The sequence below is a fragment of the Adiantum capillus-veneris genome, chromosome 26 (assembly GCF_014529385.1).
Source record: "Adiantum capillus-veneris isolate H3 chromosome 26, ASM1452938v2, whole genome shotgun sequence".
In the NCBI taxonomy this organism is placed as follows: domain Eukaryota; kingdom Viridiplantae; phylum Streptophyta; class Polypodiopsida; order Polypodiales; family Pteridaceae; genus Adiantum; species Adiantum capillus-veneris.
In genome coordinates, this window is record NC_140956.1 from 107,626,113 (window position 1) to 107,651,480 (window position 25,368).

The window sequence follows — 25,368 nt, forward strand, 5'->3', positions numbered from 1 at the left end:
GGGCCCACAAACATCACTATGCACAAGTTGCAACCTGCATGTAACCCTAATTGAACCATCCTTTGGATTTTGAACGCTTCATCTTACCCAAAATACAACCTTCACAAACATGCTTAACAGGTGCTTCAAGAGGCAGCAAAGAAGCAACCATATTAGATTTTTGCATAAACAGCAAAGTGAAAAAATTCAGATGCCCAAAACGTGCACGCCAAAGTTTTGCATCTGAAACAACCTTAGAATCCACAATTGCATTTGTGAAATTCTACCCACGCTTGTCATACAAAGTGAGCTTATACATCCCATGACATAAAATACCTGATGCAACAATCTCATCAGCAAAACTGAGATCATGAACAATACACCTATCATCCACAAATTTCACAACTAGACCAAGTCTAGGAAGTGCAGATACAAACAAAAGGTTGTACTTGATCCCAGGTACATAAGGTGCATCAACAAGTGTGAAAGAACTGCCATTCGCAGCAGTCATGTCATTAAATATCTAATCTCTAACCAACCCAAATGATTTTGTCATATTAAACTGATCATTTAATATGGAATAGTAAATGGGAACAAGGGTTAGAATATAGACATGTGCTTACAGATCTATCTCAACACGGGGCCAATGGTAAAGGGGCCCAAATGAGAGATGGTCTGTCAAAGAGCAAGGTTAACTAATGAAGCTTAAAAGACCTTAGGGTTAGCTTCATTAAAGACCTCCAATGGTTAGTGTTAAAATTCCTTTGGCCTTAAGCAAGCTAGGGCTGAGCTTGAGGTGGGAACCCGACCTAAACTTAAGCAAGCTAGCGTTGTGCTTGAGGTGGGAATCTTAAGCAAGCTATGGTTGTGTTTGAGGCGGGAACCCGACCTAAACTTAAGTAAGCTAGGGTTGTGCTTGAGGTGGGAACCCGACCTAAACTTAAACAAGCTAGGGTTGTGCTTGAGGTGGGAACTCCACCTAAGGTGCTTGTTATGCTTGATGACTAAGGTACTTGAGGTACTTGTCACATTTAATGAGGAAGTTGCTTGAGAAGCTTCCTATGCATGGGGGGTAAGATGCTTGAGTCAAAAAGAGAACCTACACACTTAATGAGAAAGTTGCTTAAGAAACTTCCTATGCATAAAAATCTCAAAGTTAGGGGAATTCTAAAAGAGCACATGGGACACATGTCAGACTCTCACTAAGGTGAACCACATGGTGTGCTTGAATGCTATTGGTTGGGCTAAAGAGGGGTCCAATGAGCTTCTACTTCCATCTAACAAATATCTAGATATTTTCAAGCTCTCTCTCTCTAAGAGGTAAGGAGGACACTTATCAAAAGACTACCCATGTGCTTGACTGCATGCTGCATGTGATTGGCTAAGGGGAGAGGGGTCCAATGAGCTTGCAGCATGTAGAAATTTCTCCCAAAGCAAGGAAGGGGGGTGCTAGGGGGATATACTCCACACACACACACACTCATTTGCAAGGCCATTCTCACTTGGTGAAAGTTGAGGAACACCTCCTCCTTCTCCAAGCTTGTGAGAGTGAAAGCCTACACCAACACTCTTGGCTATGGAATACAAATCCAACCAAGAGTCAGGCTTCAATCCTTAAGCTTGCCATCTTCCCCATCTCCATTACTATGCTATTATGTATGCTAGGAAGAAGAGTAATGATAAGTGAGGAACTATTTCTTTCTCCTATGGAATGTTTCTTCTTCCTCTTCCCTATCTTAATTCCCCGCTAGCTCTCTCCACCTTCGAAGGTGTTTGAGGCCTTGGGACGGAGGCTTCGGACAGTTAATTCTTTCTACAAGTTTATGTTATGCTTGTGATGCATGAAGCTTTCCATCTTCATTGCATCACGTAGGTCACGAGGAACACAAAGATTGTATTGTACCAAGTCTCTCTTGATGCGAGAAACTTTAATTCAAATTCATATTGGAGGGGAAACCGGCTCCATATGAATCCGGTCCTCAACTATTGTCATGTTCTCTAAACTATCTCTCTCAGTGCAAGTATTGTTCATGCCAAGTTAACTAAGTACCATGTTTATGTTGCTACCATCAATTAAATTTACCCGCTATGCTCACGAAGTAATCTCTCAAAAGTGCTTCACCTAATTTCCTAATTCCGCTACTCTCAGAGTTTATAGGCCATTTCCATTACATTGGTATCAGAGCATTTGGTTTCTCTTTTCTTGCTTAAGAAGAGAGGTCCTTAAGTAGCCTATTAATGGTTGTTGTTATTAATTATATTAGGGTAAGTGGGTCTGGGATCTATTATCGGTTTTGTTGAGTCCACTATGTGGGATATGGTGCACACCTCGGGATCTTTGGTCTTAATAATGGAGTCTTTTTAGACTTGCCTACGGCTTTACTATTATTGAGCCATAAGAAGTCCGAAAGGAGCTATCCCTTGGCAACTTCGCTATGTTAGACTCACTCCACTAGTCTCTATAATTAACCAATTCGAGCTGTGGGTCTAGATACTTAAGTCCCTATTTTCAAAGGCTAAGAGGAGTAGCATTTAAGGTTTTGAATTGCCAAAGCATACACTAAGTAAACACATAAGTTCAATTAACATGGCTGACAATAACCAAGAGAGTAGAATGAACATTGACAACTTTGATTTTGCACATGAAGGTGCTAATGATGATGCCCCCATGTTTGTTAATTATCTTGTTACTAGGTTGCAACAAGATATGGGCAACCCCTCTTTGCAAGCCGAAGTTAACAACTTCGTGCTTATGGGATTTCCTTTCCTCTCAAAGAGGAGAGAGAGATTAGGAGGCCTCTTGGTGAGACCCCCGAAAGAAGACTCTCTCCCATACGAGAGGAGGAATCCAAAGAACGAGAAAGTAATGACTCCCTAGGTTCCTCAAAAGATGTGGCTCCATGAAGATGGCGGTCTAGACGATCGCCAACTCCTCCCAAGAGGAAACGGTTAACCCATAGTCCTTCTCCTCGTCACTCCAAAAGGGAAGAGAGGAAACAAAGGAAGTAAAGGTCAAGAAAGAGGTCACCCTCTTCTCCTTCTTCTTCACCTTCCTCCTCTAATAATGAAAGCTATGGATATTCTCCTAGAGAATACAAGAGGGGAGGACATCACAAATCCTACCCTGCATGGCGAAGGTCACAAAAGTTAAAGAAATTCAAAGAGGGAGGAAAGAGTATCTCTTTTCTCACCTATGATGGCACCTTTGGTGCTACCAACAAAGTATTGGCCTTCATCCAACAAATTGATGCGGCCTTTGGAGACGAGGGCTTCACGGAGTCCTCCAAGATACACCATGTAGCTATGCACTGCCAAAAATTGGCTCATCAATGGTGGGCTAGCCTTCGTGGCAACGACGAAGCCCCAAAGACATGGAAAACTCTACGAGTTTCCATCATGAAGCAATTCCTTGCAAGTGATGCAAAGGACAAAGTGCTTACCAAATGGTGAATTTTAAAGCTTCTCTCTCATGAGTCTATCCACAAATATGTGGACAAGTTTTGGGATTTACATCTCAAGACTACTATCCTTCAAAAGATAGACTTTGCCGTGCAAAAGAAACAATTCTGTGCGGGATTACCCAAAGAGATGGCCGAGTATGTCAACTCTCAATGGCCTGGTTCTATCACCAAGGTAAGCCACCACACCATGTTTGCTTCGCGCATCAATTTCTAACAAGGGTCTATATGGAATGTCAAACCCATGGAAAATAAAGACAAAAGTGATACCAAGGGGAAATCCAATGCCCAAAATTCTTCCTAAGGCCATTCCAACAACAACAAAACAATCGGTCCAAGAAGGAGAAGGGAGTTTACAAAGGTAAATATAAACTCTCTCCTAAAGAGCTAGAAGCTTTTTGTAAGGACCACAAATGTTTTAAGTGTGGGGAGCAAGGCCATGGTTATCGTCCTTACCCCAAGAGAATTGCCCGCAATGAGACGCCTAGAGCCTCTATGTTTGAAGCTCCAAAAAGAGGATGCTCATTGCCAAGGATTTCTCCTTTCCTATGCTTGGGGAAAGATGCAAGAGTATGATTCCTTTATTTTGTTTGACCCTGGTTCAACTCACAACTTCATATCCACGGAGTTGACCACTAAGCTAGGCATACAAGCCCACAAGATGGGAGATACATTGAAAGCCAATGGAGCTAGATCAAGGGACAAGACGTCTCAGTTACTTCCTTAATTGAAAAATTAAAGCTTCATGTCCAAAGCTATGTGGAGAGAAAAGGATTTCTTCATCTTCCCACTCAAACATGAGAATGTTATCGTTGGGGCACCATGGTTTAACCGCATGGCTTCCAACATGAAGTTCCTTGAAAGGAGAATCTACTTCACCTACTACAGGGAAAAGAGCATGTACATAGATGCTAATGAGTTGGGGAACACCATATCCCAGCAATAAAGGGAATCAAGAGGAATTAGAGTTGTCTAATTTTCTAAATGGATTCCAAGATGTTTTCATTGATGACATCCCTAGTGAGCTATCTCTAAAATGAGGGATGATGACCAGCTCCTATCAAGAAGCTCACCGCCTAACAAGCCTCCTTATCGAGTTTCACAAGCTCAACAAGAAGAGATCATGAGGCAAGTGCATGAATTCGTTAAAAAAAAAAGGGAATGGTGAGGTCTAGCTCCTCTCCATTTTGTTCACCATTGCATTTAGTGCAAAAGAAAGACGACACATATCACATGTGTGTCAACTATAGATTACTAAATATAGATCACTATCAAAAATAGATTTCCTGTGCCACGGGCAGAAAATCTATTTGATATTTTACAAGTTTTGGCCTGACAAATGCTCCAGACGCATTCAAACTCATGATGGACAAAAATCTTCAGGCCATCCAAATTCTCTTGAAGAGTACAAGCGACACCTCTAGGTAACCTTTCAAGTTGTGAGAGAGAATAAGCTTTTCATTAATCAAAGAAAAGTGAATTTTTTCTACAAGAGATTCAATACTTAGGTCACATTATCTCTAAAGATGACACCTGTATGGATGCAACAAAGTTAGATAATAAAAAGATGGCCTAATCCAAGGAATCTACAAGAGGAACGAAGCTTTGTAGGTATGTGTGCCCATTACATGACTTAACAAAAAAGAACGTTATGTATTCATGGACTGCAAAAGTGCAAGAAGCCTTTGAAGAAGCTTAAGGAGAATCTTATCTCTCAATGTGTGATCACACTGTTAGATCCATCAAAGCAATTTGAGGTCCAATGTAATGCTTGTGGTAATTGCCTTGGAGCTATTTTGCTTTAAGAAGGGCATGCCATAGCATACGAGAGTGAAAGACTCAACTTCGACAAGTGAGTATTGGGCAAATACGAAAAAGGGCTACTAGCTATTCTATATGCCCTAAACACGTAGAAACACTGTCTATTGGGGACTCCATTCATCCTATGAATGGATCACAAAGCCTCAAGAACTTCATGACGCAAACCAAGCTCTTCGACAAACAAATAAGGTGGGAAATTTTTCTTTTTCAATTTAAATTTCATATCGCTCACATTGTTGGCAAGCACAATCAAGTGGTCGATGCACTTTCACAACGACCAAGGGTAAATGTGGTGTCTATAGCAACTCACAATGATCTATCTTTTATGATAGATGAGTATGCTACTGACCAAGACATTAAGTATGTAATTACAGCCTTTGCAATAGGGAAGAAACAAGAACCATTCACCTTGAAGGTTGGTTACCTTCCAAACGGCAATAGGCTATGTGTTAATCACCCATACAATACGAAAGTCATGTATGAACCCCATACTTCTCCTTATGCGGGGCAAAGAGGGATTCCATAGTCTACTCTTCGAGGACTAGAAATGTATTTTTGTTGGTCTACCATGAAAAGTAAACATACAAGAGTATGTTTCAAAATGCGTGGTATACCAAAAGTTGAAAATTGATCGATGGAAGTAACTGGGATTGTTTTAGTCAACAGGCTTAACAAGAAAACACACTCTATCCTTGTCAAAAATACTATTAAGGCACATCAAATGGCAACCCTCTTCAAATCTCAAATTTTCAAGCATCATGGATTTCCAACATCCATAGTGTCGGAGAAAGGTCCTAGAATGACCAATAAGTTCTAGAAAGGTCCTAGAATGACCAATAAGTTCTAGAAGGGTGGTCTCTTTGAGAAACTAGGAAGTAGATTAAATTTCTCTTTCGGCCTATCATCCACAAACGGATGACCAAAGGTCCTAGAATGACCAATAAGTTCTAGAAGGGTCTCTTTGAGAAACTAGGAAGTAGATTAAATTTCTCTTTCGGCATATCATCCACAAACGGATGACCAAAGCGAAATAACTAATCTAACGATTCTTGATATACTAAAAGCCTATGTCATGGAAGTAGATCAATGTTCTCAATGATAGAAGTACCTACCTCTTATAGAGTATGCATACAATGATATCATACATACTTCTATGGGGAAAGCACCTTTTGAGGTTAAAGAAGGAAGATCCAAAAGTCCCTTACTACTTAAAGTACATGGGAAGATCTTCGCTCTGCTGATGAATATAGCCGAGACCTACAAGAATCTTTTTCCAAAGATTAAAGGGGCTATATCCATCTCACTAAAAAGGCAAAAAGAGTTGCTACTAATAAGCACAGAAGAGTCTTAGCCTTTAAGGAAAATGATTGGGTCTTGCTAAAGTTCCTCAAGGATCATCTGAGGCATACTACGAGCAAGAGTCATACGGACCATCAAGAGTATGATGCTAAACTAGCAAAAAGATACTATGGTCCTTAAAATTCTTAAGCAAGTCAATGAGATGGCTTATCAATTGATTTTTTCCAACCATTGGCTCATGCACAATGTTTTCCAGAGAATCTACATAAGCCTTACAAAGGAGCACCATCAAAAGAAGCAATAGTTGCAGACCCTCCAAAAATTGAAGATCAAGAAGAATGTCAGGAAAACGGCAAGGCCGGACTAGACAAGTGTGGAAAGGGAGTCCAACTAGGGCAAAGGGCTAGGAGCCATGCTATATAGTGGGTGGTTGGGAGGTGGACTCCTAGGTTCTAGTTCCCCTTGTTTAACATTGGTATCAAGAGCAAGATTACTATTTTTGGGAAGGCACAGCCGTAGGAGGAGGAGAGCCACACAATCCTTGCATGCTTTGGCATGTCGGGGTCACTAAGGCCGTGGAACTCACCCCCTGTGAGGAGGACATGGAAGACAAAGGCGTGGGCAACACCTCTTGCGAGGGGAAGCGGCTGACAGGCGACCTGCACGGAATTTCTCCCTCTTGGGCTTGACGACATCGCGCCGGTGTGAGGACCATTTCACGTGCCTGTAGTAGCAGGCACCCTCGACCATCATACAAGGCGGGGTGAGCAAAGCTCCCCCCCTCTCGCTGTCTGTGGGCTGCCATAGCCGGTGAGTAGGGTTTTTTTTCACACCCGACGGGCGCCCAACCCAATTGGGTTAGTGGCCACAATTTTTTTTTCACAAGCTAAGGGACGGTACCCACAGTGGGGTACCCCCCCTCCCTCTTGTGAAGCTTCGGGCGAAGCTAGGAAATCCGCTAGAGCCAAGCAAGGGCAAGGTTGGGAAAAATAAAGGCAAGCTGCTATTTTCTGCTACGTACCCTGCATATTTTTGTTTCATACCTTCCTTCAAGTCATTGGCAAGGTATCCAACATACACCAACCAAGTGCAGTACGGGTGCTCAAGGCAAACACACCTACACTATTGCATTGTTTCCTTGAACGCCGGAGCAAGATTACATCCTCAGCGGCAATTGGAGCACGAACGAAATTAGCAAGGCTAATTACCGGTATCAAGGGATTCTTTATTGCTATTTATCAGTTGCGGTACATGGTATTTTTCTTGCTATTCGTTGCACTGCACTGTGTTGCCATGGATTCAGATATCAATATGACTTTTGATTTCAAGAAAAATACGTCGGATCCTGCCAATGATAGCTCGCGGCCGGATGCTCTCACGGAGAGTGCCCGCGACGCTACGGCAGGTGACGACACCTATGAATTGCTCGACATTCAAGGATTTCGTGCACTTCAGACACGCATATTAGTTATGGAAGGAAATTTTAAATCTTTAAATAAAAACGTCACTAAATTATCCACGTTAGTGATCCAATTAATGCAACAACAGTCCAAGGGTCCCGCTGACATACACATGCATGAGCACATTGCTACACACGGGCAAGGCCCTTCTAATCAAGGACAAGGTCCAACTGCTGATACTTTGCACACTCTCACTGCAAAAGAGGTGGATGAGTTGTTAAAAACACCGAATTTTAAGGGAGAAGACCAAGACCGCAATAAGGATGCAATGAATATCTTTCTCAGCAAGTAGGATGGAATTCATGCCTTACGACGTACTCCAGATGCAGTCAGAGCACTGCAAACGAGTTTAACTCTGGAAGGCAAGGCCAACAAATGGTGGATGTCTCTCAAGGAAAAGAATATCATACCACAGGTTGGGTAGCTTTTGAAGCTATCTTTCGCAAAGAATTTTTGCCTACAAATGAGGCAGATCGGAATTAGACGGCTTGGGACATGTGTTCCATGCGCCAATACCCATCATTACTTGAATATATATATCACTATCTGGATGTTATACTCAAGTTGGAAGGCTTAGATAACTTTCAGCAACAAGTACGGGGATTTATACGTGGTCTGACACCATAGCCTAAGAAGCACGTCAAGACCCAAGACCCTAAAACACTTGAGGAAGCCATAGTGAAAGCACATATTCACGATGATCCAGATGAAAAGAAAGCACATAATACTCACGTGCCTGCTAATGCACATGGTAATACACGCACACAGTATGGGCACAATGAAAGGAAATTTATAGTAGCCAATTCAGAAGCATCTAAAAAACCCAAGGGGTCTAGAGGTCCTCTCTCTCCTGAGGACTTTGATAAAGCTAAGAAAGAGAAATTATGTTTTCAATGTTTAGGAAGCGATCATGGCAAAAAGGATTGTCCCAAGGGGAAATCTGCTGCTCATGGCAAGGAGAAAGCAGTACACACGGTGCAACTGCTGCCTCTTGAGTCTTCCTCACGATTCTCTACAGTGGAAGTAACACACACCGAGGTGGTGCATGAATGCTGTCTCACAGCTTCCATGTGGCAACAGACCTTCGGACCACATGAGTTAGTATGTATGCACGGATCTCTGCAAGGGTACAAGGTGCACATCTTGGTAGATGACGGTGCTACTCACAATTTCATCAATTACGGATTGGTGAAAAAACTCAAATTGCCTCAAACTCTGAGTACCCACCACTACAAGGTAGCAAGGATGAATGGACATGATACCGAAATCTGTGATACTCAAGTCCGAGCTGTTCCGTTGGAAGTACAAGGTTACTCCATATCCTTGGATTTTCAGGTTATGAACATGGAGAGGGCAGATGTGGTCCTTGGTAGGGAATGGTTGCATAGCCTAGGACCATCATTGAAGCATAGCTATGAGCACAACATCTTGATGTGTTCTTGTTAGGAGAGAAGGATGTACCTTCTTCACCATTGATATGTACAACTGAGCTTATGCATCTCGTTTTTGATAATGAAATAGATCAAGTTTTTTTGTGTTACTCATTGTCTCATTTTCTCTCTAACATTGAATCTATTGAACATTCCTCAACGCCGCATGCTTCTCTCTCATCTATTCCACTAATGGCTACTTCCAAACAAGAAAATATTGCTAGTGAGTTACAAAAATTATTAAAGGAATTTCAAGATGTTTTTCCTAATGATTTGCCACCAGGATTACCGCCGACATGATCGGTGCAACATAGCATCGATGTGGTTGCAGATTGTAAACCTATCAATAAACCGCCCTACTGTATGAGTTACTCTGAAGCTGCTGAGGTGGAACGTCAGCTTGCTGACTACCTTAGCAGAGGGTTTATACAACCTAGTTCTTCACCATGGGATTCGCCTATCCTATCAGTGAAGAAAAAAGATGGCGGTATGCGTATGTGCGTAGACTACCGTGGCTTAAATGCGATTACGATTAAGAACAAGTACCCATTGCCATGAGTGGATGAGTTGTTTGACAAACTCACTCATGCTCACATTTTTACAAAAATAGACTTGCGGTCAGGTTATCACCAAATCCGTATTCGACTTCCTGATATACCCAAAACTGCCTTCCGAACAAGGTTTGGACACTACGAGTTCTTGGTGATGCCCTTTGGGTTAACCAATGCTCCCGCAACATTCATGACACTTATGGATAGTGTCTTGAAACCGTACTCGGGCAAATTTGTCATCGTTTTTCTCGATGATATTCTAGTCTACAGTGCTTCTGAAGAACAACACTTACAACATCTCAGGCAAGTGTTTGAATTGTTACAAACAAATAAATTATATGCCAAGGAATCTAAGTATGATTTTCTGAAAGAAGAAATTCACTATCTGGGGCATGTTATTTCAGCTAATGGGTTATATATGGATCAATCCAAAGTGGATACAATCTGGCAATGGCCTTCTCCTAAAAATCTGGAAGAGTTATAGTTTTTTAAGGATTTGCAAGTTTTTACCGAAGGTTCGTTAAAAACTATGCTAATATTGTTGTTCCCATGACGGATCAACTGAAAGGCAAAGGCAAAGCTTTGTAGTGGGGACCCGCTCAACAACACAGTTTCGACACGCTCAAGGATGCATTAGCTACAGCTCCCATACTAGCTATTGTCGATCCTTTGAAACCATTCGTCTTGGAAACGGATGCCAGTGACCGTGCTATTGGAGCAGTCCTGCTACAAGATGGACGGCCAATTGCATTTGAAAGCAAGAAGCTTGATGTAGCTCAGCAGAACTACTCTGCTTATGAGCACGAACTCTATGCAATAGTGTCTGCCTTAAAAACATGGCGGCATTATTTGTATGGTGCTCAATTTGAGATTGTGTTTGACCATGAAAGCATCAAATGGTTTACACAACAAACGGATTTGAAGGGTCGAAAAGCCAGGTGGGCCGAGATTCTTCAGAAATATGATGCCAAGCTCCGGTATCGTAAAGGTTGATACAATGTGGTGGCTGACGCTCTAAGTCGTATGCCGGAGATGAATTCTCTCTTGTTCACGAAACTTCGTAGTGAATTTTTGGATTCTCTCAAAGGCAAATATGAGCATGATGAAGCACATTCCAAAGTGTGGAGCCATGTACAAATGAGGGATCCTTCTCACTCCAATGATGGTAGTGTAACGTTAACCTCCACACCTAGTTCTCCTCTATTGAGTGATGAACTACAACGATGGAAGCATTTCGCCATCTACAATGGGTACCTACTCCATAATGGGAGCGTTTGTGTACCGACGGACAAAGACATTCGGCGCGAAATTCTTTATGAATGTCATGATAGTCGAAGTGCAGGGCACCCGGGTATTAGAAAAACTTATGCTCTCGTACGATGACAATTTTACTGGCCAGGTATACATGGATTTGTTCAAGCTTATATCTTTGCATTGCCAAAAATGTCAAGTTAATAAGCAAAGCACGTGAAAGCAGGAGGACTCTTACATCCTTCGGAGATTCCCAATGGAAAATGAAAAAGTATCTCTATGGACTTTATTGTGGGTTTACCAACCACTGTACGAGGTCATGACTCGGTATGGGTGGTCGTAGACCGGTTGACTAAACTATGTAAGTTTATTTCAACCAAATCAACGGTTAAGAAACCAAAACTAGCCAGGTTATTTGTGGACAATCTATACAAGTTGTATGGTTTGCCAAGTGACATTGTCAATGATCGTGATCCTAAGTTTAACAATCATTTTTGGAGGGCTGTGTTCAAATGATTGGATACACAACTAAACCTCAGTACAACCGATCATCCAAAAATAGATGGTCAGACTGAACGAGTTAACAAAGTGCTAGAGGATATGCTAAGAGCATGTCAGCAAAAAACAGTTAGACTGGGAAGAATACTTACCTATTCTCGAGTTTGCCTACAATAGTGCTAAGCATGTCACAGATTTAGTCCTTTCATGCTCATGTATGGGTTTCAACCTAGGTCACCTGTTACGGTGGGGTTGGCAACCAAAAAGCTCCAATAGGTTAAGGATTTTCTCCAAGACCACATGGATATGCTGAAACTCGCTCGTCAGAATGTCCGACAAGCGCAGGATCAGCATAAGAAGTATGCTGATGAGAAACGTCGGCAAGTTACCTTTGAGGAAGGGGAGGAAGTATTTTTACGTGTGCCAGAACATTTTGAAAGTCTGAAAACTGGGCCAACACCTAAATTATCTCCCCGATATTGTGGGCCTTTCAAAATACTCAAGTGAGTAGGTGATTGTGCCTACAAATTATTGCTACCTAGACATTCTCGTATTCATCCGGTGTTTCATGTAAGCCGTTTACGTAAGCGGTTACATGAGGACGACAATGTCATTGACCAACAGATTTTGGTTGACTTCGTTGAACCTCCTACCTTACCGCATGAACCTGAACGTGTTCTCGAATATCATGAATTACGTACGCGTCATCATGTACGTCAACAACCCTTAATCAAGTGGAAAGATCGACCTGAGGAAGGTTTCACTTGGGAAAACATTAGTGTTCTTAAGAAGAAGTTCCCCACTTTTGTTTTCGAGGATGAAAACTCTTCTTTAAAGGGGGAGTAATGTCAGGACAACGGCAAGGCCGGACTAGACAAGTGTGTAAAGGGAGTCCAACTAGGGCAAAGGGCTAGGAGCCATGCTATATAGTGGGTTGTTGGGAGGTGGACTCCTAGGTTCTAGTTCCCCTTGTCTAACAAAGAAGTACTTCAATATAAGTCCATCCTATGACATGAAGACAAGGTATTAAGAAACGGTAAGATTATCTGACGATATCTTATTAAGTTAAAGAATTATCCTTTTTAAGATGCTAAATGGATGCAAGGAACCTAGCTTAAGGATAATATGAACCTTGTGAATGCTTACAATGCTGCACTAGAGTAAGCATATGAAATTGCATTTAAAATGAAAATTGTTTCTATCTTATAAGACTAGTTCTCTTTTTATTGTGCACAAATTTAAGAAGTATGCATGCTTAAAATCATGTTTGGGATGACGATGTTTCTCAAACACCATGTAGAATTTGTCACTCTACTTGGGAGGATGAAATGGACTAAAGAGCAGACATGCTTGTGGTAGCTATGTCTCCCAAGCACCAAATGGATTAGTCATCCATCTTGGAATGATGTCGTAGGGTAAAAAGGGATCCTCTACCCGCTAAGACAAATTGACTAATGACTATGAATTTATCTCTTTTACCTCATAGTCGAGGACGACCATGATTTCAAGAGAGAGATAATGTCATTAAATATCTAATATCTAATCAACCCAAATGATTTTCTCATATTAAACTGGTCATTTAATATGGGATAATAAACGGGAACAAGGGTTAGAATATAGACATGTGCTTACAGATCTATCTCAACATGGGGCTAATGGTAAAGAGGCCCAAATGAGAGATGGTATGTCAAAGAGCAAGGTTAACTAATGAAGCTTAAAATACCTTAGGGTTAGCTTCATTAAAGACCTCCAATGGTTAGTGTTAAAAGTCCTTTGACCTTAAGAAAGCTAGGGTTGTGCTTGAGGTGGGAACCTTAAGTAAGCTAGGGCTGTGTTTGAGGTGGGAACCCGACCTAAACTTAAGCAAGCTAGGGCTGTGCTTGAGGTGGGAACCTTAAGTAAGCTAGGGCTGTGTTTGAGGTGGGAACCCGACCTAAACTTAAGCAAGCTAGGGCTGTGCTTGAGGTGGGAACCCGACCTAAAATTAAACAAGCTAGGGTTGTGCTTGAGGTGGGAACTCCACCTAAGGTGCTTGTCATGCTTGATGACTAAGGTACTTGAGGTACTTGTCACATTTAATGAGGAAGTTGCTTGAGAAGCTTCCTATGCATGGGGGGTAAGATGCTTGAGTCAAAAAGAGAACCTACACACTTAATGAGGAAGTTGCTTGAGAAACTTCTTATGCATAAAAATCTCAAAGTTAGGGGAATTCTAAAAGAGCACATGGGACACATGTCAGACTCTCACTAAGCTTAACCACATGGTGTGCTTGAATACTATTGGTTGGGCTAAAGAGGGGTCCAATGAGCTTCTACTTCCATCTAACAAATATCTAGATATTTTCAAGCTCTCTCTCTCTCTCTCTAAGGGGTTAGGAGGACATTTGTCAAAAGACTACCCATGTGCTTGACTGCATGCTGCATGTGATTGGCTAAGGGGAGAGGGGTCCAATGAGCTTGCAACATGTAGAAATTTCGCCCAAAGCAAGGAAGGGGGGTGCTAGGGGGATATACTCCACACACACACACACACTCATTTGCAAGGCCATTCTCACTTGGTGAAAGTTGAGGAACACCACCTCCTTCTCCAAGCTTGTGAGAGTGAAAGACTACACCAACACTCTTGGCTATGGAATGCAAATCCAACAAAGAGTCATGCTTCAATGCTTAAGCTTTCCATCTTCTCCATCTTTTTTACTATGCTATTATGTATGCTAGGAAGAAGAGTAATGATAAGTGAGGAAGTATTTCTTTCTCCTATGGAATGTTTCTTCTTCCTCTTCCCTATCCTCATTCCCCGCTAGCTCTCTCCACCTTCGAAGGTGTTTGAGGGCTTGGGATTGAGACTTGGGATAGTTAATTCTTTCTACAAGTTTATGTTATGCTTGTGATGCATGAAGCTTTCCATCTTCATTGCAGCACGTAGGTCACAAGGAACACAAAGATTGTATTGTACCAAGTCTCTCTTGATGGGGAAGAAACTATAATACAAATGCCTATTGGAGGGGGGCCAGCTCCACATGAATCCGGTCCTCAACTATTTTCATGTTCTCTAAACTCTCTCTCCTGCAAAAGTATTGTTCATGCCAAGTTAACTAAGTACCATGTTTATGTTGCTACCATCAATTAAGTTCACCCGCTATGCTCACAAAGTAATCTCTCCAAAGTGCTTCACCTAATTTCCTAATTCCGCTACTCTCAAAGTTCATAGGCCATTTCCATTACAAGTCATCACAATCTTTCCAACTCCTTTGACTGCATCAGAGGCAGTGTTGGCACAAGTGACTGAATTCTTATGAGGGACATCCTTAAGAGAGGTAAACAAGTCACGATGAGAGGTAATTTGCTTTGTAGTACCACTGTCAAAGTACCACATAAGGGCATCTACAACAAATGACATGCATGCATGACTGGACAGAAGGATCATAATTGCACTCTGCACTAAAAGCCCTTTCTGCATCAACGTCAACATCAACATCACAATGTCCTTGCATAGAGACTCAACAATAGTTGCATTTGTAGTGGAACCAGCCTCTTTCTTCTTGGCCTCTTTTGACTTCAACTTAGAACACTGCTTGATCTAGTGATCATTAGCTTTACAATAATGGCAATGCATCTTCTTTTTGCCCTTTTCACCAGAATTCCTAGAAAAATTGATGCCAGCAGAAGCATACGGAACAAGTGATTTACCATTTACAGAAGAACCATGAGGAGTGGCTACATTGCTGTTACCATCCTTTCTTTGAGCAGCAATAAAGGCCTATTCAACTGCACGTTGTTTAGCCCTCTTTTTTCTAGAAAGTGACTATTGCAACAACAATGTGCATAATGCATCCTTGGGTCATAAGTCTTCAAGTACTAGCAAAAGTCTGTTAAGAATATGACAAAGCATCAAGAAAAATCTGCATAAGGGAACTGTCAGAAATGACTTTGCCCGCAGAAATAAGTTGCTCAATAATATCCTCATACCAACAAGGAAAGTGTTGATCTCATCTTCCTCATGCATAATCTTCAACTCTAGATCTTTACGTGGCAATGCAATTTTAGCCTCATTGCGACTTGCGTAAAGACCAATCAGAATATCCCAAGCTTGTTTTGTAGACTTTGCTTAATGAATGTGAGGAGTAATAGTGCATTTCGCATACAAAACAATCAATGCATGAGCCTGCAAATCTCTTACATCCCAACGAGCTTCCTCAGCCATAGGCAGAATAGCTCTGGCAGTAGCAATCATGCCACCAAAACCTGCAACATCCTCAACATTGCCTACATCCTCAGAACAAGGACGTACATCAATGCCCTCCACAATATTCCAAACGTCCTTTGACTTATTGAAAGCTTGCTTATGTACAAGAGGTATGGTACTACCCAACTCCTTAGCATCTATGTACATATCTTTTTCCCTGAACCTAAAGTAGATTTGCCTTTCAGGGAATTTAACATTGTCAGCCATGCGATCAAACCATGGTGCACCTAGGATTACATCCTCGTGCCTCAGAGGAGAGATAAAGAAATCATCCTTGTCCATATAGCTTTGGACATGGAGCCTCAATTCCCCAATTAAGGGAGTGACTGAGGCTTCTTGCCCCTTGAAAGCACCATCGGCAGGTATGACATCTCCCATCCCATAGGCTTGGATGCCTAGCTTGGTGGCCAACTCTGTGGATATGACATTGTGAGTAGAAACAGGGTCAAAGAGAATAAAAGCATCATGCTCTCTTACCTTTCCCCAAGCATGGCATAGAGGAGATCCTTTGTGATGAGCATCCTCTTCTTGAATTTCGACCACGGTAGCTCTAGGAGGCTCATTACATGTATTCTTCTGGGGGCAAGCCCGACAGGCATGCCCTTGCTCCCCGCACTTGAAACAACAGTTATCTTTCCGATGCCTTTATAAACTCCCTTCTCCTTAGCTTTGTTGTTGTTGGCGTTGCCTTTGGGAGACTATTGGACATTGTCCTTCCCCATAGGCTCGTTACGATCCTTGTTTTCCATGGGCTTAAGATTACTCTTAGTCCCTTGTTGGAAATTGATTCGTGAAGCCACCATGGTATGGTGTATGACCGCAGATATGGTGCATAGTCTTTGGGAGTTAACATACTCCGCCATATCCTCAGTTAAGCCCGCACAAAATTGTTTTTTTTGCTCTCCAAAATCCATCTTTTTGAAGACAATGGCTTTGAGATGTAAATCCCAAAACTTGTCTACATATTTTTGGATAGATTAGTAGGGAGAGAGCTTCAAGCTTCGCCATTCCGTGAATGCTTTGTCTTTGGCATCGGTGGCCAAAAACTGATTCAGAATGGAAGCTCTTAAAGCTTTCTATGTTTGTGGAGCTTCATCGTTTGCTCGTAGGGTAGACCACCATTTCCTGGCGGATTTTAAAAAATGCATAGCTAGATGGCTAGCTTAGAGGACTCCATGAAGCCCTCATCTCCAAACGCCGCATCAAATTGTTGGATAAAGGCCAAGACTTTGTCCGTAGCACCAAAAGTGCCATCACAGGTAAGGAAAGAGATGTTCTTTCCTCCCTCTTTCAACTTTTTGAGCTTGGACAACTTCTTCCAAGCTGCATAGGATATCCAATGGCCTATCCTTTTAGGTGGTTCACGAGTTGCACCATCACTTTCTTCAAAAGAGGAAGAGTATGAGGAGGATGGAGAAGAGGGTGACCTCTTTCTCGCCTTTTTCTTCCCTTCTTCCTCCTTGTCTGCACCATCACTTTCTTCAGAAGAGGAAGAGGATGAAGTAGATGGAGAAGAGGGTGACCTCTTTTTCTTCTCTTGTTTTCTCTCGTCCCTCTTTGAATTATGGTGTAGAGAAGTATGTGATGGTCTTCTCCATTTAGAGAGTGTTGGAAAGCGTTTGCCCGCCATCTTCGTGGAGCCATCTCCGTCGAGGTGGCAAGAGACTCACTTCTTTCTCGTTCCTTTAGTGGGGGCTCTACCTTGAAACTTGGGCTCTCCTTTTGGGAAGGAGATGCGTCATCAAGTAGTAGATTTTTGAGCCCTTTGTACGGATCCTCTTCTTCTTCCCTCGGAGAGAGTCCTCTTTTGGAAGTCTCACTAGGACCCTTCCTAGGTACTCTCTCTTCTTGGTGGGGAGTTTGGAGAATACCATGGGTGCACAATTGTTGTAGCACTTCACCTTGGAGGGATGGGTTGCTAGGGATTGTTGTAGCCTAGAAACAAGATAGTTTACAAGCATAGGGGCATCATTAGTTGCTCTTTCATTAGCAAAATCAAAGCTATCAACATTAATTTCACTCTCTTTACTATTGCCAACCATTCTAACAAATTTTAGGTGTAAAATCTTTAAGTGTACTTTGGCACTTCAAGCCCTAGTTGCTAATCCTTTTAACCCTCTAGAAAAGCACTCCATCATTAAGACGATAGCTCTCGACGGTGTTGCCCCGTTATCTACATCAAGTAGGTGCACTGCAAGACTGAAAAATCCCTATTCTACTTACTCAACTACAATTAATAATACCAACCATTTATAGTTAGCTTGAGGACCTCTCTTGTTGAGCAAGAAAAGAGAAACCTTGTGCTCTGATACCAATGTAATATTTAATGGGGTAGTAACTTATGTGTAGCGGAAATTAACATAGACATAGTGAGCATTTTATTAAGAATAGATTCCTAATGAACATAGCAAGAGTGCTTGGTTGGAGAGAGAGCAACAAAAGCAGAACACCTCGTTAGAATTAGGCATGAACAATACTTCAAAAAGAGAGTCAAATTAAGCTATTGACAACAGTTGAGGACCGGATGTACATGGAGCCGGTCCCTCCTCGAAAAGGCTTTATATTATAGGTTTCCCCCATCAAGGGAGACATTTTACAATACAACACTTTGTGTTCCTTCAATAACTTGCTGGTGCAATGAAGATGGAAGCTTCAAGCACCAAGCTTACAGTTGAAAAACACAACATCAATTCCCTCACGGTCTCAGACCCAAGATCTCACACACCTTCGAAGATGGTGAGAGCTAGCAGGGTATGAGAGTAGATCTAGAGAAAGAAGAAATATTCTTACGAGAAAGAAGTATTTCTTCTCACATAATCACTCTTAATAGCTTAGCATAGCTTAGTAATTAGCATGCTAGACGAGATGGGCATGCATTGCAGCTTGGCTCTTGGTTGGATTTGTATCACAAAGCCAAGAGTTGTTGGTGTAGGCCTCCCTTCTCACAAGCTTGGAGTAGATGATGAACTTTCCATTAAAGCTTGGGAAGGAGATAGTCTTCTTTACTTCACACATGAGTTTGTGTGAGTGTGTGTGCCATAATGCCTTGCAAAATTAACCCCCTCTGGGTCGACCCCTCTTGGTATTTCCTCCCCCTGGCCCCTCATTGGCTCATGTCAAGCTTAGCCAATAGGAAATTAGAGGTCAAATGGAGAGCCTTGTGACAAGTGTCCCTCGTTCCCCTTTAGTGAGAGTTTATGTAATTCAATTATTGTAGTCAAATCCCCATTAGACCTTTTTGCCCTCTGACCAATAGGAATTAAGCAAGCCATTGGGCTGCTTAATTCTCATTGGATCCCTTGGCAGGTTGTCCAATAATCTTCCAATAGACTTGATTTTCATTGGTTCTTTTATCAAGTGTTTTTAAATTAATTAGACTAAATTTACTCTAGCGTAATTCTCATTGGTCCACCTTTATGGCCATCCAATAGGATTTGAATGGGAATTGGGGACAACTGGACACATGTGTCTAATATGCCCTTTGTGTAAAGGGAAGCTTTGACTGTGTGTGTGTGTGTTCTCTTACCTCTTCTCTCTCTTCCCCTACCTTTAGGGCTCGCCCCCTCCCATCTAGGGATGTGGGAAGACTTTGTGGTCTTCCCAAAGCATCCAATTTTCCTAAGGATTGACCATTGAACATTTCATTTGAATTTTGGAACCTAAGCTTTTTGGAAGTCTTAATGGGATGTACCTTAAGGTCTTTGAAGCCCATTGATGCACATTGCTCTTTTTGCAGATGGTCCCTCTTTGGATCCCTATTTTCCCTCCTTTGGATCCCTACTGTGATCACTTTGCTAGCCTTACCAATATTCTAACCTTTTCTCACCTGGTACTTTCCCATATTAAATGATCAGTTTAACATGAGAAATCATTTAGGGGAATTAGATATTAGTTATTATGACAACCTTCATTGCATGCGGCCATTGGGGGCACCATATGTTCCTCATGACCGTCTCCCATCTTGACACTAGCAAAGTTTGTCCCACTGCTTATTAAGCGGGGAGAACCAATCCTGTGATTCCATGAGGGCGAGATACACATTTTTAGTTCGGGGTTTTAAAAAATGTATGTTCACAAGCCAGTGCCAAGCTTTCCTCTCGAGCTTGGACTCACAGTCAGGTAGATACCACGTATTGAGCCGTTCAAGGGCTCTACTGGTCCATAATCTTTCTGACCCACTGCTCGACTAAATTTGAAAGCCAATTGATATGTTCCTTTTCAACCGTCTGTGTTGTAGTCCCACAATTGACCTAGGATATGCCTAATACCTTTGTTTTGACCTTTCTAGTCACTTCCCCCCAAAAAGGGGTGAGAAGGAAAACTCCACCCTATTACGCTCTCTTTAAGCCATTATATCCAAAGAAAATAAATTCAATTTTTTTTGGTTAAGCACGGCATCACTAAAGACATAAGTTCTAACCCTTTGGGCCTGCCAATAGAGAGAGAGAGAGAGAGAGAGAGAGAGAGTGTTCAAAGAGAGTTGCAAGCAATCATATAAAGTGAAGCCACTTTTTAAAACCTTTTTCATCATTCGCCCTTTAAGCCATTATATCCTCTTACTTTAAGTGATCACTCCATTTTGTCTATCATTCAATCACAAAAAAAGGTTAATTTTTGTCTTCAAAAATAGTTTTAGCCAACAAAAAAGGGAACTCAACTCTATCCTTTGGGGCATGAAAAAAAGAGGTGGCATAACTAAGGCCTATGTCACATTGAGACGGGCATGAACTAACCAAAATTATGTGGCGGCGATTTATTGGCTACGGACAAAAAATTGCAGATGGGCTCGTGCGTTGTCAAAGGGGCGGCCTAGACTACCTGGCCAAGTTTGCAAAGTCGCGGCCAACTGCAAAAGCATGCGCGTGAACCCAAACTTGAGCTCTGACAAGCAACGTGGAAGGCCAACACTCTACCATTGGGCTTAAACCCATTTTCTGATTATCGTCGACAGCTATGTGACGTGACGTGATGCAGACGCCCACACTGCCAAGCAGGAGGCGGACGCCCGCCCCAGTGTGACATAGGCCTAAGGCCCTCACCACTTTGGGGCAGGCCAAAAACATTTTGTGGCTGAACCGACTATTTTTAATAGGGGAAATGGGGCTCTTATTGGACAACGACAGTGTGAAGTGGGCGACCACGACGGGGAGTGTGGAAGAGGAAAGCCAAATAGCAGAGGAATCGGCGGCAGCGCGGCGGCTGTAAACAGAGATTTCTCCTCTCTCTCTCTCTTTATCTCTCTCTCTCTCTCTCTCTCTCACGCGCACACAGACTCGCACGCCAATGAACGGCAGACGACTACAGTGGCACTCTACCAGTGCTCGGAGCTCGGCCCAGCGCACGCCTTGCGCCATCAAGTGCTCCCCCGCCCGCAGCGTCGCTTTCGCGTGCGTCGCCCTCGCTATCTACACTCTCTTCATGTACCTTCCTGCGTTGGCAGTCATCTGGTCATCACGGCGCTTCTCATCCACAACATCGCCCATTCTGAAGCTCCAAACCGACATTCCAACCGACGTTCGACACATCGTCTTCGGCATCGCGTCCACAGCGAGCAATTGGAGAGAAAGGCAGGAAAATATCAAGCTATGGTGGCAGCCGTCGGCGGGAGCAGCACCTCGCCGAGGGTTTGTCTGGCTAGACGAACCATTATCCGATCCCTCTGAAAACAATTCATTGTTACCAGATGTGCATATCTCCGGCAATACAGAGAGGTTTCCTTACACATTCACCGATGGCAACCCATCAGCGATTCGCGTCTCCCGGATCGTCCTCGAGACATTTCGACTAGGATTGCAAGACGTGCGATGGTTTGTGATGGGCGACGACGACACCGTCTTTTTCCCAGAGAATCTTGCCCCAATTCTCCGGAAATATGACCACACAAAAATGTACTACATAGGGCAACAATCAGAAAGCCATTACCAAAATACACAACATTCCTTTGGGATGGCATATGGAGGCGGGGGCATCGCTATAAGCTATGCCTTGGCGGAGGCTCTCGAGAAAATGCAAGATGATTGCCTAATGCGGTATGCACATACCTATGGAAGCGATAGTCGAATTGAGGCGTGTGCTGCGGAGCTTGGGGTACCGCTCACAAGGGAACCCGGTTTTCATCAGGTTTGTTCCCATTTCATAGATCTTGTGTCTGTAGCAAGCAAGCAAAGAGCTCATCCCTCATTGTTTTGAACAGATTGACATGCGTGGCAACATACTTGGCCTTCTTGCCGCACATCCAGTGAAACCTCTCATCTCTCTGCACCATGTAGACGAGATCGAGCCGATTTTCCCCAACATGACACGATTGCAAGCTCTACAACATCTTGTCAATGGATCGGTGTTGGATCCAATAGGCACATTGCAACAAAGCATATGCTACGGTAGACACGCCGGGAATGTAACAGTGTCGGTATCATGGGGTTATGCAGTGCAAATCTTTGAAGGTTTTCATACTCCATTAGATGTGCAAATGCCATCAATGACATTTATTGATTGGGGAACTGGGCTAGCAGAGGAAGATCTCTTTACATTCAATGTTCGACGACCTGTTGAGGATGCATGCGCGAGACCTGTGGTTTACTTCATGGAGAGTGTGAGGGAAACTCGGGATGACAAGATTTCTATTGGTGTTTATAGGCGTTGGACACCATTGGAGAACAACGGAAGTTGCCATCGCTTCATAGAGCACGACACTGTTGAGGTTTACAAGCAACTTCAAAATGAGTCTTGGCTCTCGGTAAGGGCTTGTGTGTGTGTGTGTGTGTGGAAGAGGAAGAGGAAGAGGAAGAGAGAGAGAGAGAGAGAGAGAGAGAGAGAGAGAGAGAGAGAGAGAGAGAGAGAGAGAGAGAGGGCACAAGAAGTTTTGAACAAATTCTCACAATATTTCTTACATTGTGACTTACCTCAACATCATGAGCTTCTATGAGGGAGGCGTCGCATACCTAGCTAGGTACGATTGGGGACAGGGGACTGTCGGCCCGGTGGTTCCCTGCCCCCAATCGCACCTAGCTAGGTATGCGGTGCCTCTCGAGCAGAAGCTCATGATGTTATGTATTGTATGAAAAACATTGAGACAGACTCCGTTTTCTACATGAGAAAGTTTCTAAATCTTCTTTTGGGGGGGAAGGGGGGGGCAGGGAACCAGGTGCTTTGAGAGAGAGAGAGAGAGAGAGAGAGAGAGAGAGAGAGAGAGCTTATTTTCTCTACTTAATCACACACACATGTGAGGATATTTTTTTTTCTTTTTTTAATAGCAAAACTCACAGTTGTGAGTGAATTATATTGAACAGCCCAAAAAATTACATGGTCTTGTCATGCTCTTGTTGAGCCATGACATCATCCAGGGACTATAATTACATCGACTATCAGGGCAGCCACCCCTACCAACCCGCCCCCTCCTCCTTGACACACAAGGTCCATAATCTTGTCCTTCTGATATCTTTTATTTACCGATGGCCAAGATCTTCCCCCGTCCTAGAAACAATCCCAAGAGACTTCAAAGATCTAAGGCAACGGGGCCAATAAAGGTACACCCCGCAAAAAGTTGATTGACTTTTTACCGAACAAAAAGATGTTTGGAATATGTTTCTCCACACCAGTGTTCCGAAAGCTCGTTCGGTTCACCAACATTTAGAAAGAAAGAAGCGAAGGAAGCCCGGCCAAATTTTTGCAAATCTCCCATTTTCTATGATATATCTTTGAGGTTCTTCGCGATGCCAGCACGAAAAACCTCAAAGTTATCGAGGGGATGGGAATGGACCAACGGATGAGGGCAATAAGAAGAGGGTTCGGAAGACAAGTCTCTAAACGTGGAGGAGTTCGTACCCTCTCTTAGTAATGGACGAGTTTGTTCTTCATTCTTGGAATGTGAAAGGGCTCAAAACTCAGAAGAAGAGTTCCCTCTTTTGGGAGGAAGTCAAAAAAGGCAAGGGCACTAACTATTGGGCTATCCAAGAGCATCACTTGGATGCGACAAGTAAAAGACGACAAGCTGTGGGGAAAAAGTAAGTCTTCTACAGGGAAGGTGATGACGGGTACATTGGTGTACTCTCCGTTGTGGAGAGGGATCTCAAGCCTAAGGTGGTGTTAAATCATTACACTGAAAGAGATCTAGCAATTCGGATAAAGTGGGCCGATCAACATATCACCATCATAAACATATATGGGCCTTGCTCGGCGAAGGAAAGAGCAAAGTTATGGGACCACTTGAAAGGCTTCCAGGTCAAAGGGGAATGGCTACTGGTGAGAGACTTCAATATGGTAGAGAAAAGAAAGGATAGAATTGGTATATCCAACATGCTAGTTGGGTCCGAAAGATCCAAATGGCTTAGCCCATGTAAGAGATGTGCATTAATAGACCTATGGGAGGTGGGCCCTTGGAGTAGCACACTTGGGTTCACATACACCAGCCTGCAGTACACCGGCACACGCCTTCTCAGTTAGTCCAATGCTACTACTCCCACCAAGCTGACTAGCTGCCCTCACTGCTTGAAATGAAGGTGATTACATCACAATGTCTTTTAGATCCCACCAAGCTGACTAGCTGCCCTCACTGCTTGAAATGAAGGTGATTACATCACAATGTCTTTTAGATCCCACCAAGCTGCCTAGCTGCCCTCTGCTTGAAATGAAGGTGATTACATCACAATGTCTTTTAGATCACATGCCGGTAAGCATGAAATTTATAAAAACCAAAGGAGAAGATCATTGCCCCCAAGGGTCGAAGAAGTTACTCGTGTGACAGGGGCTCACCTCTTCAAAGATCCTCTCTTCAAAAGCCTTGTCTTGAAAGCTCTAAGCAAGCTTCGCAAATATGTGGATTTGGCAAGCCCTAGGCTTGGGATATTTTTGTCAAGAATATTTAAATGTCTATCAAAACTGTAGGTCCTAGAAGGAAGAAATACCCAAAGGAGCTCTTGAAGTGGCTCGCTGGCAAAGTAGGTCCATTGTTCTCCAAAAACAAGAAGACTCTGCCTCTAAAGCCGAGCATAAAAGGTGGCTCAAATCCAAAGGGGATTTGACCAATCTCCAGCTTGAGGAGGTGAGGAAGGCCAAAATTTTATCCAGAAAAACTTTCCTCCAGCTAGAGAAGACCAATCATACACACTTCTTTAGGGAAAATAAATCGGGGCCTTGTCCTCTCACTCAGTGACGAGGAAGGAAATGATGCAAAGGAGCCAGATAAAATGGCTCAATTGATGCTTGACCACCTGTAGCAGATTATAGGCCAGCCTGTGACTCGCTCCCTAGAAGGGGAGAAGCCAGATCTACTCTTCTGGGGAGCGTAAAAAGAACAATTCCCACTCTGAAGCCAACCTTCTGGAGAAGGCGTTTACTGAGGAGGAATTCTTCCTCATACTACAAGCCTTAGGCAAAG

The 25,368-nt window shown here is 42.9% G+C and overlaps 1 protein-coding gene across 2 annotated transcripts in view; it reads left to right on the forward strand.

The window, feature by feature from the left end:
• Positions 1-25,368, forward strand: part of LOC147423963 (uncharacterized) — a 42,689-nt gene that overhangs the window by 12,107 nt on the left and 5,214 nt on the right. Inside the window, exons 1-2 of one of the 2 annotated variants that reach the window (XM_086501129.1) lie at positions 21,163-22,112; positions 22,186-22,728. The exons of the other annotated variant lie outside the window; for it this stretch is intronic. Coding sequence (XP_086357255.1) covers positions 21,276-22,112; positions 22,186-22,728 — 1,380 coding nt within the window. The 5' untranslated portion in view covers positions 21,163-21,275. Of the gene's footprint in view, positions 1-21,162; positions 22,113-22,185; positions 22,729-25,368 lie in introns of those variants that run through there. 2 annotated transcript variants of the gene reach the window in all.